The 13,108-nt window shown below is 37.4% G+C and overlaps 1 protein-coding gene across 2 annotated transcripts in view; it reads left to right on the top strand.

Annotated features, from left to right (window-relative positions):
* jade2 (jade family PHD finger 2) overlaps positions 1 to 13,108 on the top strand; it is a 77,989-nt gene that overhangs the window by 27,975 nt on the left and 36,906 nt on the right. For both annotated transcript variants that reach the window (XM_073871019.1, XM_073871018.1), the window contains exons 2-4: positions 2,658 to 2,721; positions 3,576 to 3,661; positions 6,318 to 6,475. In XM_073871019.1, the coding sequence (XP_073727120.1) occupies positions 2,658 to 2,721; positions 3,576 to 3,661; positions 6,318 to 6,475 (308 nt within the window). The remainder of the gene's footprint in view (positions 1 to 2,657; positions 2,722 to 3,575; positions 3,662 to 6,317; positions 6,476 to 13,108) is intronic.

Genomic DNA, 13,108 nt, shown 5'->3' with positions numbered 1-13,108 from the left:
CCACTAGTGTTTGCAGCATTCGACAATAACACACCAGACGCACCGCGTCTCGTCGAGTCGCATCTAGGATAACAATTTATAGGAACTCTGTGTAACAGTAACATTGTATGCTGCTGTCTTTAAATATTTCTGAATTTGCGAATGACGCGAATTGGGCGGCGCAATTGCCGCAAAAACACACACTGCAATTGGCGCGAAAACACGCGCTTTTCCCTTTAAATACGTCTTCACGCAAGTTGAAAATATGGAGCTCAAGCAAAAAAACTCAGAGCAGCTTCAAGAACGCGCATGCAGGATCATTTGGCATTGTGTGTGTGTGTGTGTGTGTGTGTGTGTGTGTGCGTACGTGTGTGCGAGTGTGTGTGTGTTTGTGAGAGAGAGAGAGAGAGAGAGAGAGAGAAAGAGAAAAAGAGAAAAAGGTAAGAATGGTGCCCACGTTGAGAAAACTTAATAGAAGACTAAAGTATGTATGTCACTCATCTAATTGCAGTTGTTTTACTAGCTGCTGACCAGCATAGGGAATCTCTATGGCTAATTTCTAAGACATGTTGATGATACAGTACTGTGTGTAAACTCATAGACTTGCATCATTTAAGACGTTCTTTTTAAAATATTTTGGGTCAACCTCTGACACAGATTTAAAGCTGAAACGTATCAAATCCTATCAGAAGTCTAGAATGTCATTGAAACACACCAGTGGCTTTGCTGTCATCAGTATTAAACATGTTACCCCTCGAAATATCCCTCCCCACAGAGCTCCCACATAACATATTACAATTTAACCCCTGTATATACATACCCAACCAACCAACCAAACCCCCCCACCCCCCAAAGCTGTAAACCTAGGGGAAACACTGCATATTTACACAAAATTATCTTAAAATGCTGCGATTATCCTTATAAAGCATAGTCACTTATGGCTTAAGTTAATGTGAACAGTTCAGAAATAAAACAGCATGTGTAACAGTATGTTGGATCCATGCATTAACTTTTGATTTAAAGCGACAGCAGCCCAAATAAAATAAAGTTAATTGAATAACAACAAAGAAAAAAAACACTTAGGGCCCTATCTTCCACCCAGCGCAATTGACTTTGTCAGTGACGCATGTATCATTTCGTATTTTGCACCGGCGCACAGCGGGTTTTTCCCTCCACAGACGCACGTCGGCAAACTAGGGAATGAACTTGCGCTCCCTGGGCGGTTCAGCGCAAAAAAGGAGGCGTGCTCCGGCGCAAACCATCTCTTATGCTATTTTGCAGTTTCAAAAAACAATTGCGCTACTAACCAAAAAAAAACTAGTCTAAAGTCAGTGGCGCGTTGCGCGTGGTTCATTATGCTATTATAAGGGCGCATGCTTGACCATAATGTATAGCGTGCACAACGCGCATTGCTTATCTAATCCACCCAGATGCAACAGTTATTTTTGCAAATCATAAATTGTTACAATAAAAAATATAAGATAAGGGAAATCATTAAATCATAAATTGTTACAATAAAAAATATTAATACATGAGATAAGGGAAATCATTGTGGTGAGCATTGTGGTGATAGTTTTTATTTATTTTGTGTGCCAGCGTTAAATAATTATCATGCAAATAACGATTAAAATATTTTCATAAGTTTGTTGTGTTACTGTACTACGTTTATTTTATCTAAATAATAATTAAAATGTTTTCATAAACCTTCATGTATGTGAACTTGATTTGTAAGTGTACTTTGGGGTTGGACCTTGCTTGCGTTTCTTGTGTCCGATTTCAAAGCCCCCAAACCCTTTCAGCATTGAGGGTGGACGCAGCGATGTCCTCCTGTGTGCCCGGCGTGCCCGATTTATGCTGGCAAGCTTGGGATCCCCCCGTCTCCTGACATCATTGTAGTGCTTGGCGCAGCTGATGAGACAATTGCGGCTATTTCCTCTCACGCCTGTTTAACCGACGCTGATTTGGGCGGGTTTCTCCCATCCCCATACAAAACAACTTCTCTGTCTTTGACTGCTCTTACAAGAACGTCGGTCTCCTCAGCTGTGAACCGCTCCTGGCGTGCGCCTGTCAAATCCGTCATAATAATAGCAACCCGCCATGGAACTTGCGCCCTTGCGTTTAAAGGGAATGTTGGATAGCGTTCTGATTGGTTTATTTGACGTTACGCCCAAACCACACCTATGAATAATGAACCTTCTTCAGACCAACCCCTTATTGATTTGCGCCCGGCGCAAGACTTATTTCTCCCGCCGGAAAAAATAGCAACAGCGCCCAAGATCCGCCCAAATAGGGCGTTAAAATAGGGCCCAAAATGTTCTTGTCTAAACTTTTGTAACTTTATAAGGACCTTTATTTAATTTATACAGTGAAAACTATGCAATGTTACTTTATTCAATTTCTGTGCCTATAAAGTACAGTACTGTCAGATCAACCTGGAAAACCTGAACAGCAATGTTTATTTTGTGTAGATTTATTTTATTAATACTGTCCTTTTTATTAGTGCTATTGCTCATAATTTGATTCTTATTTTATTACTGACTCTTTACTGGTATTTGAAATTTATATGAGCTTTTTTGCACTACAATGTCATATTGCTTAAGTTTAATCAGGTTTGCATAGTGTTTTTTCTGCATGGTTTTTGAGTGTTTGATAATTGGTCATCACTTCTTTTCTGACAGATGGAGAATGAAATGAAGAGGAGGAAGTATTCCACCAGTAGCAATGACTCTGACACAACTGACAGTGAGTAATAAACAGATGGAGGGGGGGTGATGTTTATACACAGATGCTGATCGGCAGAGAGATTAATGAGGGATTTATAAATGTAATTTAACTTTTAAATGTAATTATCATGCTTGTAAACATGAGACTAATGTTTAAGATCTGTGTTGCTTCTAGTACATTAAAAAGGCAACTTGTAACACACCTTTTGTCAGGTAAAGATTTAGCACACAACCTTTGTATCAACTGTTTAGGCCCTGTTAAATGAATGCAAAAAAAAAATCAGAAAGGAGAAAATTGTATGTTTTTTGCTGACAAGGAACCTTCTTATTACTATATAAACAATGTCATATGACTGTCCTCCTAGATAGTTGGTAACTAAGGTATGAGTTTATATTTTGTAACGGAAGATGTGTGTACACCAAAGCGTTTGATAACTCCACATGCTCTTGCCAATACCCAGCCCTACTAAATATATGATATGATTTATACTGATATACTTGCTATATACCAGCTAATAAATGTTGTCTTAATTTAAGACTGCATTTGAAATTCAATCTGCATCTAATTTAGCTAAACCAAGTAAATTTGCTCGAATTAAAGTCATTTTAGGATGCCAAAGTCAAGTTTAATCATATAAAATGTATTTTATCAGCAACAAAATTGTGGCCAGTGAAATTGCTGAGTGGCTAGTAACTTTGGAAAACAACTAGCCACTTTGGCTGGTGAGCAAAAAAGTTAATGTCAAGGCCTGATTTTAATGTTTTATTGTCTATAGTGTGTATATTAAATAAATGATATATTAAGTAATATAGACTAATGCTTTAAAATGATTTTTGTTGTAAATTCAAACATGACACTGAAACCTCTTGCAGGTCATGTGACAACCTGGTCACGATCTTCAAAGAATACAGGGACCAGCAGCACTTGGGTTCGACATGAACAGAAGAAACCATCTGAGGTAAATAATCATTAGTCAATCCATCAAACAACTTTTAGTAACTGTAGTAAACAAAGAAAATGGTCACCTTTATCGATGAATTTCAGTGGAAAAGTGTGAGTTTTGAAAATAATGTGTCTATATTATAATATATTAGTGAGACCAACATGTCGGCCAGGCTGATAAACAGGTATATGTAAAGTGTACTAAATTGCTTTTGCAGCTAATCTAATTTATGTGGTTGCACCCAGCAGCTGACATAAAACATTTAAATACAGTATGTCCCTGCTAAAAACACCTGCATACCAGCAAAACCAGCATATGTTGTGTTTTGGTGCTGGTTTGCTAGTGAACACCAGCACCAGCATTAGCACCAGCTAAGCATTAGCACCAGCATCCCATGCTGGTCATACCAGCAAGACCAGCATATGTTGTGTTTTGGTGCTGGTATGCTGGTGACCACCAGCTAAACCAGCATAGACCAGCATAATTACCATTCTGGTTTGATGCTGTTTTTTTTTCAGCAGGGGTGACAAAAGTGAGTACACCCTTCAAAATTCTTCTCAAGGGACAATACTATAGAAATTAAATGTTGTATATTTTAGAGTAGTCAACGTGCTTCTTGTAGTATATATTCAACTTAAAATTATTTATTGGGTTACAAACACCTAACACTTTGGTCACAACAGGATTCTTTACAAAATATAAAGCAGTTTTTAACCTCTGCCAAAATCAACATTTTAACTTGAGTACTTGCATTATTATACTACGGGGTTTCCCAGACAGGGATTAGACTAGTCCTAGATTAAAATAAATGTAAGCGCAAAAACAACTTGCACTGACATATCTTAAAATACATCAGTGCCCTTTGTTTTGCCTCAAAATGCACACAAGTAATGTTTAAGTAAGGCATGTTTGTTAAAACTAGTTATATTTCATAATTAAACTAAGGCCTAGTACTGGCTTAAGCTAATCCCTGTCCGAAACCACCCCTACATGTACCAACATATAGTGCACTTCAAAACGAACATAAAATAGCTTACTTTTATATTTTATGCCACTATCTCCAAGATTTTTTGCAAGAAGATCAGTTTGTTAACATTTAAACACAGAAGCCAATGTGTGCTGTTTTGGTCTCACCTACGATCGCATGCTATCACCTGGTGATGATGGCGCAATAGGCTAGCGGTGGCTCTATTAGCGGCTTTTCTCCTTCGCTTGCCACGCTGAATGTTCCACAACACACACACACACACACACACACACACACACGTGAAGAGGAACTGTAAAGTTAGAAACCGATTAACATACCACGAGTTGATTGGACAGGGATACAGAGTGTATTCAGAATCATACATTAGCGGTTTAATGCTTTATATTAGAGATGCATGGTCAAATAAAATGGTGTGCACCACGGTGCATGTGCGTGCCGAACCTTGGGAGGATAACGGCACGGTTCGTTTCTTTACCGAGAACCGTTACACCCCTATGCATCTATTATCACTTAGGGTGTACTTACTTTTGTTGCCAGCTATTTTGACATCAATGGCTGTATGTTATTTTCAGAGGAAATCAGCTATACAAGCTATACAAGGATCACATTGACTACTCTAAAATATTTGCTGAAATGTGAGGGGTGTACTAACTTTTGTGACATACTGTATGTTATATGTTAATAATGCAACCACTAACATATGTTGAAACTCAACTTCAACTACTTTATTGAATCCGTGTGCTGGTCTTTTATCACAAAACTTAATTTACACAATTTGTTCTTTTTGTGATCTGCTTCAAATCAAAATGATTTCTGTATACGGCTCTTTGCATGTTTCTCCTCCACATGTTTTTTTGCATCGATGTCGTCACATATGTCACGAAACTCTTATAGAGGGAACAAGACATTGTGTTGATATAGTCACAATAAGGGTTCCTATGCTAAACACCACAGAAACTGTATCATGTTACAAGGTGTGACAAAACAAACAACGGGCATCCTTTGTCATTCAGAGGGGGGACACTTCAGAGACCACATCCTACCTAAAGATCACATGTGGCAAATATGGAAGAAGCCTTTTTGGAGAGGGACCCTATGGACAAAGAGGGTACCCAGCTGGCAGAGGCAGAAATCATACAAGCCATGTCATGGCAAACTGGCATAGCATATAAGCTAATATTTACACTGTAGCCATAATCAGCAAAAGCACTTACAGTAGCTGTTAGCAGAGGAGATAATATAACAGCCTGAAGCAAGCAAAAGTCCATCATGACATTTACTTTAGCCTAACCCTATCCCATTCGCTGTAATCTCATTTGGTCTAAATAAATAACTGAACTATTGAGGGAACTGTGACATGGTGTTGCATTTATTAACATTTTATATTTATTTTTATCATCTTAATGGTAGAATGTTCCTTGTTATTGTCATTTATGTGGAGAGAGAAAGCTTCATCAAGGTTGCATAGCTAATACCGGGGTGGAAAATACTAATCGCCAAATTTCATTTTAAGGTGCTCACCCATGAATGAAGCCCTTTTGACACTACATTGACATAATGTTAAAGTGAATGATGCTTAAATATGTATGTTGCATCTGACATAAATGTAGTGGTTTAAATGTTTCATTGTTGGCCTGGACAAACAGAAAAATTATTTTTGTTACAAGTGTTGCATTCTTTTAGGTTTTTCGGACTGATTTTATAACAGCCATGAAGTTGCCTGATTCAGCACAACTCGGCCCAGATGATTTTTATTTCCTGTCAGACGCCTGGAGACAAGAATGGGAGAAGGGAGTTCAGGTGCCAGCCAATGTAGATGCTATCCCCGAGCCTGTTGTCAGGTGAGATTTGACAAAACTGGCACGTATGCATGTTACTTTATCTGTAGAAAAAAATGTGTTTGATATCACAATGATCTGCTGTCAGAAATGCTGTTCCACCAAATCTATTCTCTATTGAGCGATTCTTGCTGTTTCAAGAAAGTGTGTTCTTGCACTGATGTGCTGGAATAAGAAATTTTTTTTTAGCTTTCTTAGCCCCTATAGACAGCACTGGAAGTTTTAAGGCCCAGAAAGGCAGTAAAGATAACGTTTAAATAGTTCATGTGACTACAGTGGTTCAATCTTAATTTCCTGAAGTGATGAGAATGCTGTTGGTGCTCAAAAAGTCAGTCTCTAATGTGTGCCCACGAAAGGCAATATGAAAATGGCGGCAGGCCATGTCTTCAACAACGCAGAGTGTATGCGTGCGACAAGGTGCATGTACAAATAAGTGATAGATTGTCATGACATCTGCATTTGTGCAGTTCTTTGTTATAAATGCAGTTACATGTTGTGTTGCGAGAGAAAGACGATACATTTTCCCATCCACTGTAAAAGTTTTCTGTGTGTTCACCCCTCATCACATTGTATACACTTACAAATTAGCTCCAGCGAAGAAAGAGCAATTCACATCTGAATAAGCATAGAAGAAGAAGACGTTTTATTTATATAGCGCCTTTCCAAAGCTCAAGGTTGCTTTACATTGCATTTTATAATACATTTAGACACCCACATATACATCACAGTCACATAGAATACGTATAGTTACATTATCCAAAATGCATGTTAAATAGATATGTTTTTAATTGGGTCTTGAATGCACTCACAGATGAGGTAGTACGTAGTGTAATAGGCAGCGAATTCCATAACTGGGGAGCATTAATACTAAATGATCTTCCACCTACAGTGGACAACCGGAAAACGAGGGATGGAAAATAAACCAAGTTCAGCTGAACTAAGGAACCGGGCAGGGCGGTAAGGGTAGAGTAAGTCAGACAGATATTGGAGAGCAAGACCATTTAATGCTTTGAACGTTAAAAAGCAAAGCTTTAAAGTGCATACGTGATGCCACGAGTGGCCAGTGAAGGTCATGTAGCAGGAAGGAGTAATGTGAGCAGAGCACCTAGTGGAGGTGAGTACTCTTGCTGCAGAGTTTTGGACATACTGTAATCTTCCAATAATTTTTTTGGGAAGACAGAGAAATAAGGACATAAAAAAGTAGTACTTTATGTAACAAGCAGCAACTTCCACCGAATTGCTAAAATCCTAATTTACACGATCGGTTAAAAGTTTTGAAACACTTGGATGAAATGTTAGCTATGAATCTTTTTATCTTAAGGTGTATGGTTAAATGCTTGATTTCTTTTGTAGACAAAAATATAGCTGTGCTAAACAGATTACTTTTGGTTATTAGAAAACAAAAGTTTTATTTTAAAATGTTATTTTTTTAAATAGATGACGTAGGGCCAGATTTACGAAACGGGGCAAAGTAGCGTGAGAGCGCGATTTAAAAAAAGCGCAGATGGGAGTGGTTATTTACTAAAAAGTCACAAATTAAATGACACAGGCTCAACAGGTGATGTCCATAATGACCAATGCAATCTACTAAGAACAGCGCAAATAAGTTCAGGGTCACAAATAAGCAGAGCTGATGATCTACTAACGTTTGAGTTCAGCACCAAGGACATCACAGCTAATAAAGCCATACTGCCCTATAAAGGCTAAGTGCAGTAACTACACAAACACTGAAACCGCCCTTAAAGTTTTTTACACCAGCTAGTCAAACATGTTATTGCAATTTTGGCACACACGTTTCTCTGAAATGGGACAAATTTGAACCAGGAGACTGTCACAAGACACATCAGATCTCACAAAGCCCATTTTAACCCTTAACTCAGTTTTGACCAAATGTGTAGTTACTGCACTTTGGCTCTGTAGGGCAGTATAGTACACTGGTTTACAATAAGTTTGAAACACCTGGAATTATGTGACTTCTCCTAATGACTCCTCTTTTATTTCCTCCAGCAAATAAAAAAATGGCTTGGCAAACAAAATATTTGTGAATAATATGTTCCTCTGGCATTCCAAATAAACTGATACATGTTAAAACATCCTCTGCTTTGTACCACATGCTTTCTGATGCCTATTAGATCAGCTACAATTTCAGCCATTTCAAGCGCAAAATGATTTAGGACATGCTTTTTTCAGCGTTAAATAATGGCGCAAAAAACAGTAATATCACATGCCAAACATTAGTTAATCATGTTACGTGAATCATATAAATAATCTCCTCCCATAAATTTTGCATCTGAAAGGGAAACTCCTAGAAATGCATATGCAATAAGGTCAGTCAAAATAATAACTGGACCACACCTTTTCAGCACAAATTATCCACTGCGCGTCTTCAGTAAATCCCGACATTCATTATTTAACCCCAAAATGATGGTTTGCGCTGACGTAAGCTGTTAGTAAATATGGCTCTTAGACTGAATATTAAAGGAAAAACAGCCAATAAGAGCCCAGATTAAATGGGAACTCCTTCAATATTCTTTAGAATTCATCCAAGGTGAAACTTAGGAGTTTTTGATAAAATGACACAAGTACGGTTTTGAAATTTCTAGTCAAAGGGTGACTGCACTTCAGATGATAAAATATAAGAGTTTGGATATATTTTAGATGCATTTAGTGGCACCAACAACCATGTCACGCTCAAAATTGCTTAAATCATCTTTCTTTCCCATTCTGACATTCTGTGTGGAGTTCAGGAGATTGTCTTGACCAGGAGCACACCTCTAAATGCATTGAAGCAACTGCCGTGTGATTGGTTGATTAGATAATTGCATTAATGAGAAATTTAACAGGTGTTCCTAATAATCCTTTAGGTGAGTGTACATTACATTTAGGGATTTTTCAGAGCCTTTTATCCAAAGCAACTTACAAAGATTATGAAACAAAAAAGTGATTTGTCATAGTAAGGCAATAATTCATTGAACTGACTAATTGTGAAGTATTTATAGAAAAGATGTGTTTTTAGTTTTTTAGTGGGGGTTTTTTTTTGGGGGGGGGGTGCTGGTAGAGCTGTGGTTGACCGAGCTGTGATTGGAAGATCGTTCCACCAGCAAAGAGTAGTAAAGGAAAATTAAGTAATTTTGTGCCCTTTTGTAAAGGTCCTCGTGATACCTTTACAAAAGGGCACAAAATCACTTTCTCGCTCATTTTCTAAACTCAAGGTTCTGGATGAAAGAATGTAGGAAGGTGTGAAAGTATGCTGGTGATTGCCAGTGAAAGTTCTGTAAGTGAGCAGTAGTTACTTAAACCTGATACAAGCTTCAATTGGTAGCCAGAGGAGAGAGATGAAGAGCGGCGTCACATGAGCTCTTTTGTGCTCCTGGAAGATGAGCTGAGCTGCTGCGTTCTGAACCAATTGGAGTGGTTTGATTGCTCTTAATTTGCACTATTATATGAAATTTACATTTTGAGAATCGTGTTTTGGCAATTTCTTTACAAATTTGCAGTGCAATGCCCTTTTATTGAGTTGATATAGATTTCAGACTTCTTTGTTAATTATGGAAACTTTTGATGGCAGACTAAGTGATTAAAGTGTACTAACATACATCAAGAAAAATCATGTTGTCCTTTTTACTGAACTCATCATCAGTCTTTGTGTGGTTTGGATGAATGTACAAATTGTACTGTACCTGTCATGTTTTAACTGTCGAAACAACAAGATGCAGTATTAAATATGTTTTTCAGAATATGCCTGAATCTAACATTCAATGGAAATATGATTCACTCAGAATACCTTTCAAAGGTTTGTTAGGTTTGTGACGGTGGGGCATGTGTTTTCCAGTCTGTTATAACATAGGACGTTCTCTGGGTTGATCAATTAAAGCAGTGGGCCAATCAGTGAAATTGGAGGTTGATCATCATCAAACCATACATTGTTAAACAAGAAGTGCAGACCTCTTGTTGCTCAAAAATGGCAAAAATGTGTCTTAGGTCTTAACTAACTACATTTAAAGCACTGGCTTGACTACAATACAATATTTTTACAAAGCATCATATCTTTAACACATGACATACACAAGATGTTTTGTATTTAGTACTATACTTATACTGTTTGAACGTAGTAAGAGTGACAATTAACACTAATACATAAAAGCCATATGCAAGATTTAAAGGAACAAATAAATTCATAAAGGAAATATTTCAATGAAAATCATACAACAGTAGTAAACGTAATGTGGGGGATTAGAACAACTGGAGAAGGATGCAGAGAAAACATTTGTTAAATATACGTGAGCTTTTAAACAGAAGAGCTCTGGAAGTGCTTTGTTTCATTACGTGGTGTGATATTTAAGTAATGCTAGTAAAAGTTTTGACAGATATCAATGATTCAGGATAGTGTCAAAGCAGCGCAAGAGAAAGAGTTAATTCATCTGTGAGTTCTGTGTCAGTCTTTCTCGAGCAGCGACAGAAGAGAGTACCCGCGCTGCCGATGGGCACACTGTAAAATAACTTTTGGCCAAAAGTTTTATCAATGTTACCTGTCGGCTTTAGTGGCACACTGTCTCTTTCAGTCACTGATAAACTTCTAAACTATTACATTATGTATATTACTATATATGTATTATTTGTTTTTGTTTTAAAAAATATTATTACATCGCTTCTTACGCACTAGATGGAGACATGGGCTTATGAAATTATTTGTTTATTTTTAAATTATTTGCTTTTTCATTGAAAACATAACAAAAGTATGCACAAACACAATTGGGCGGTTTCCCGGACCAGGATTAGCTTAATCCAGGACTAGGCCTTAGTTTAATTAGGAAATATAACTAGTTTTAACAAACATGCCTTACTAAAAACATTGCCTGTGTGTATTTTGAGGTAAAACAAAGGGCACTGGTGTATTTTAAGATATGTAAGTGCAAGTTGTTTTCGGTTTGGAGAGCTCTTAAAAGTGTTTAAGTCTAGGACTAGTCTAATACCTGTCCGGGAAACCGCCCCATTAAGAACTATTATAACATTAACCAATAAGCAGTTTATGTCGTATATATTCTGTACTGTAATCTAATTTTTATAATGATATATAGTAGCAGAATGAATAAACCAGCTACATCAGCATATTATTATTAGCATAACATTAGTTGTTTTTATACAATTATTGTATTTATTGTTTACTGGCAGTTTTTTTACTGGATGGATGTGTGGATTCAGATCATAGGTGCACGTGCCCCACATACACATTCGGCTTGGTGCGTGGATCACGGTTAAAACAAATGTTTTGTAGAGATTTACTGTTAAACATTAAAAAGCCAGTCAAAACGGCACACTTGTGTCCCTCGCAATACGACTAGTTATTAGCTTTAGTGGCTCACCGGATGTCTTACACAAAGGAGCTCAAAGATGGCAGCGCCCACATTTACATTAAAGCTCACATAACACAAGCCGTTTCTGTTTTTCTGATGTTAATCTGGAGTACCTATAGAGTAGTATTACATCCTTTTTATCTCCGAAGAGTCTTTAGATTAATCAGATTTATTAAAGAAAAATTAGCTTTACCAAATCTTTCCGATAACGTACGAAAAAATGAAGATGGAGGAGTTATACCACGGGAGGAGCGAGTACGAGTCATGCAACACTATAACTTACTGTTTAACTTATGATTCACTACATGTTCGTGTCATTTATATAATATGCACGCGACTATTTCCAACATAAGACAGAAGTCTTACTTACCGCATGCAACTCATGACCCGGTTGGGACTTTTCAATGAAATCGAGCGCATCAAACACACACGCAAAACTCCGCTGCTACCCCGGATAATAAACTATATCCATTGTTTCCGTAAGGCTGACTTTCTTCTCCTTACATCCAGGGTCCGAAATTAACTTTTTGGCTCACCTGCCACGGGGACAGGTAGATGAAAAAATCCACCAGCCAAGCATATTTTTTACCGGCCAGAATAATAAACAGCCTTTTTTTGTCACAAGTACATTAATTTCATTTGCTGTATTCATGGCAGGGCTCGCAAAATTTCAAAATCCCTGGTAGCCCTTCGGGCAGGCACTCTTCAGTTTTTGGTAGCCCGCATAAGAAATACATTACTTTTAATGTAGAATATTAAGACAAAACATCTATCAAAACACATATCAATTTTCAGTACATATCAATCATCAGTACAAATTTTTCTTCTAACCGAAGTGAAATATCTATTTATCATATTCTGAATCTGAAATATTAACTGAAGTCACAGATAAGAAAATGCCACTTGACTTTGTGGATAGCACAGGCTTATTCAATTAGTTTTACCACAGGCCAAATTTTGCCAATACAAAGCCAATAGCCTCTAATCACAATGTTTAATCTGCTATTCTTGTTGTTTTGATGCTGTTGTTTTTTAACAAACAAAAAGACTGGATTTCCATGTAAACCAACCTTTCCTGCTCATCCCCACAACAGATATCCTCACCATTTAAAAGTGGTTTAGTGGGTCACAAAACTCACAGTTTGGATCATCCAGTTAGAGATTGGATCTTTTTTCGATCAGAAAAACAGGGGTTACTGTCGCTTTAAGAGCGATTGAGAGTCACTCTCTTCACTGCCCGTATAATCTACATCACTTTAAAGCTTGCTGCGAGAGATTTAAT

Source organism: Misgurnus anguillicaudatus, chromosome 9 (assembly GCF_027580225.2).
Source record: "Misgurnus anguillicaudatus chromosome 9, ASM2758022v2, whole genome shotgun sequence".
Lineage (NCBI taxonomy): Eukaryota > Metazoa > Chordata > Actinopteri > Cypriniformes > Cobitidae > Misgurnus > Misgurnus anguillicaudatus.
This window is presented reverse-complemented; position numbering and strand designations above follow the sequence as displayed.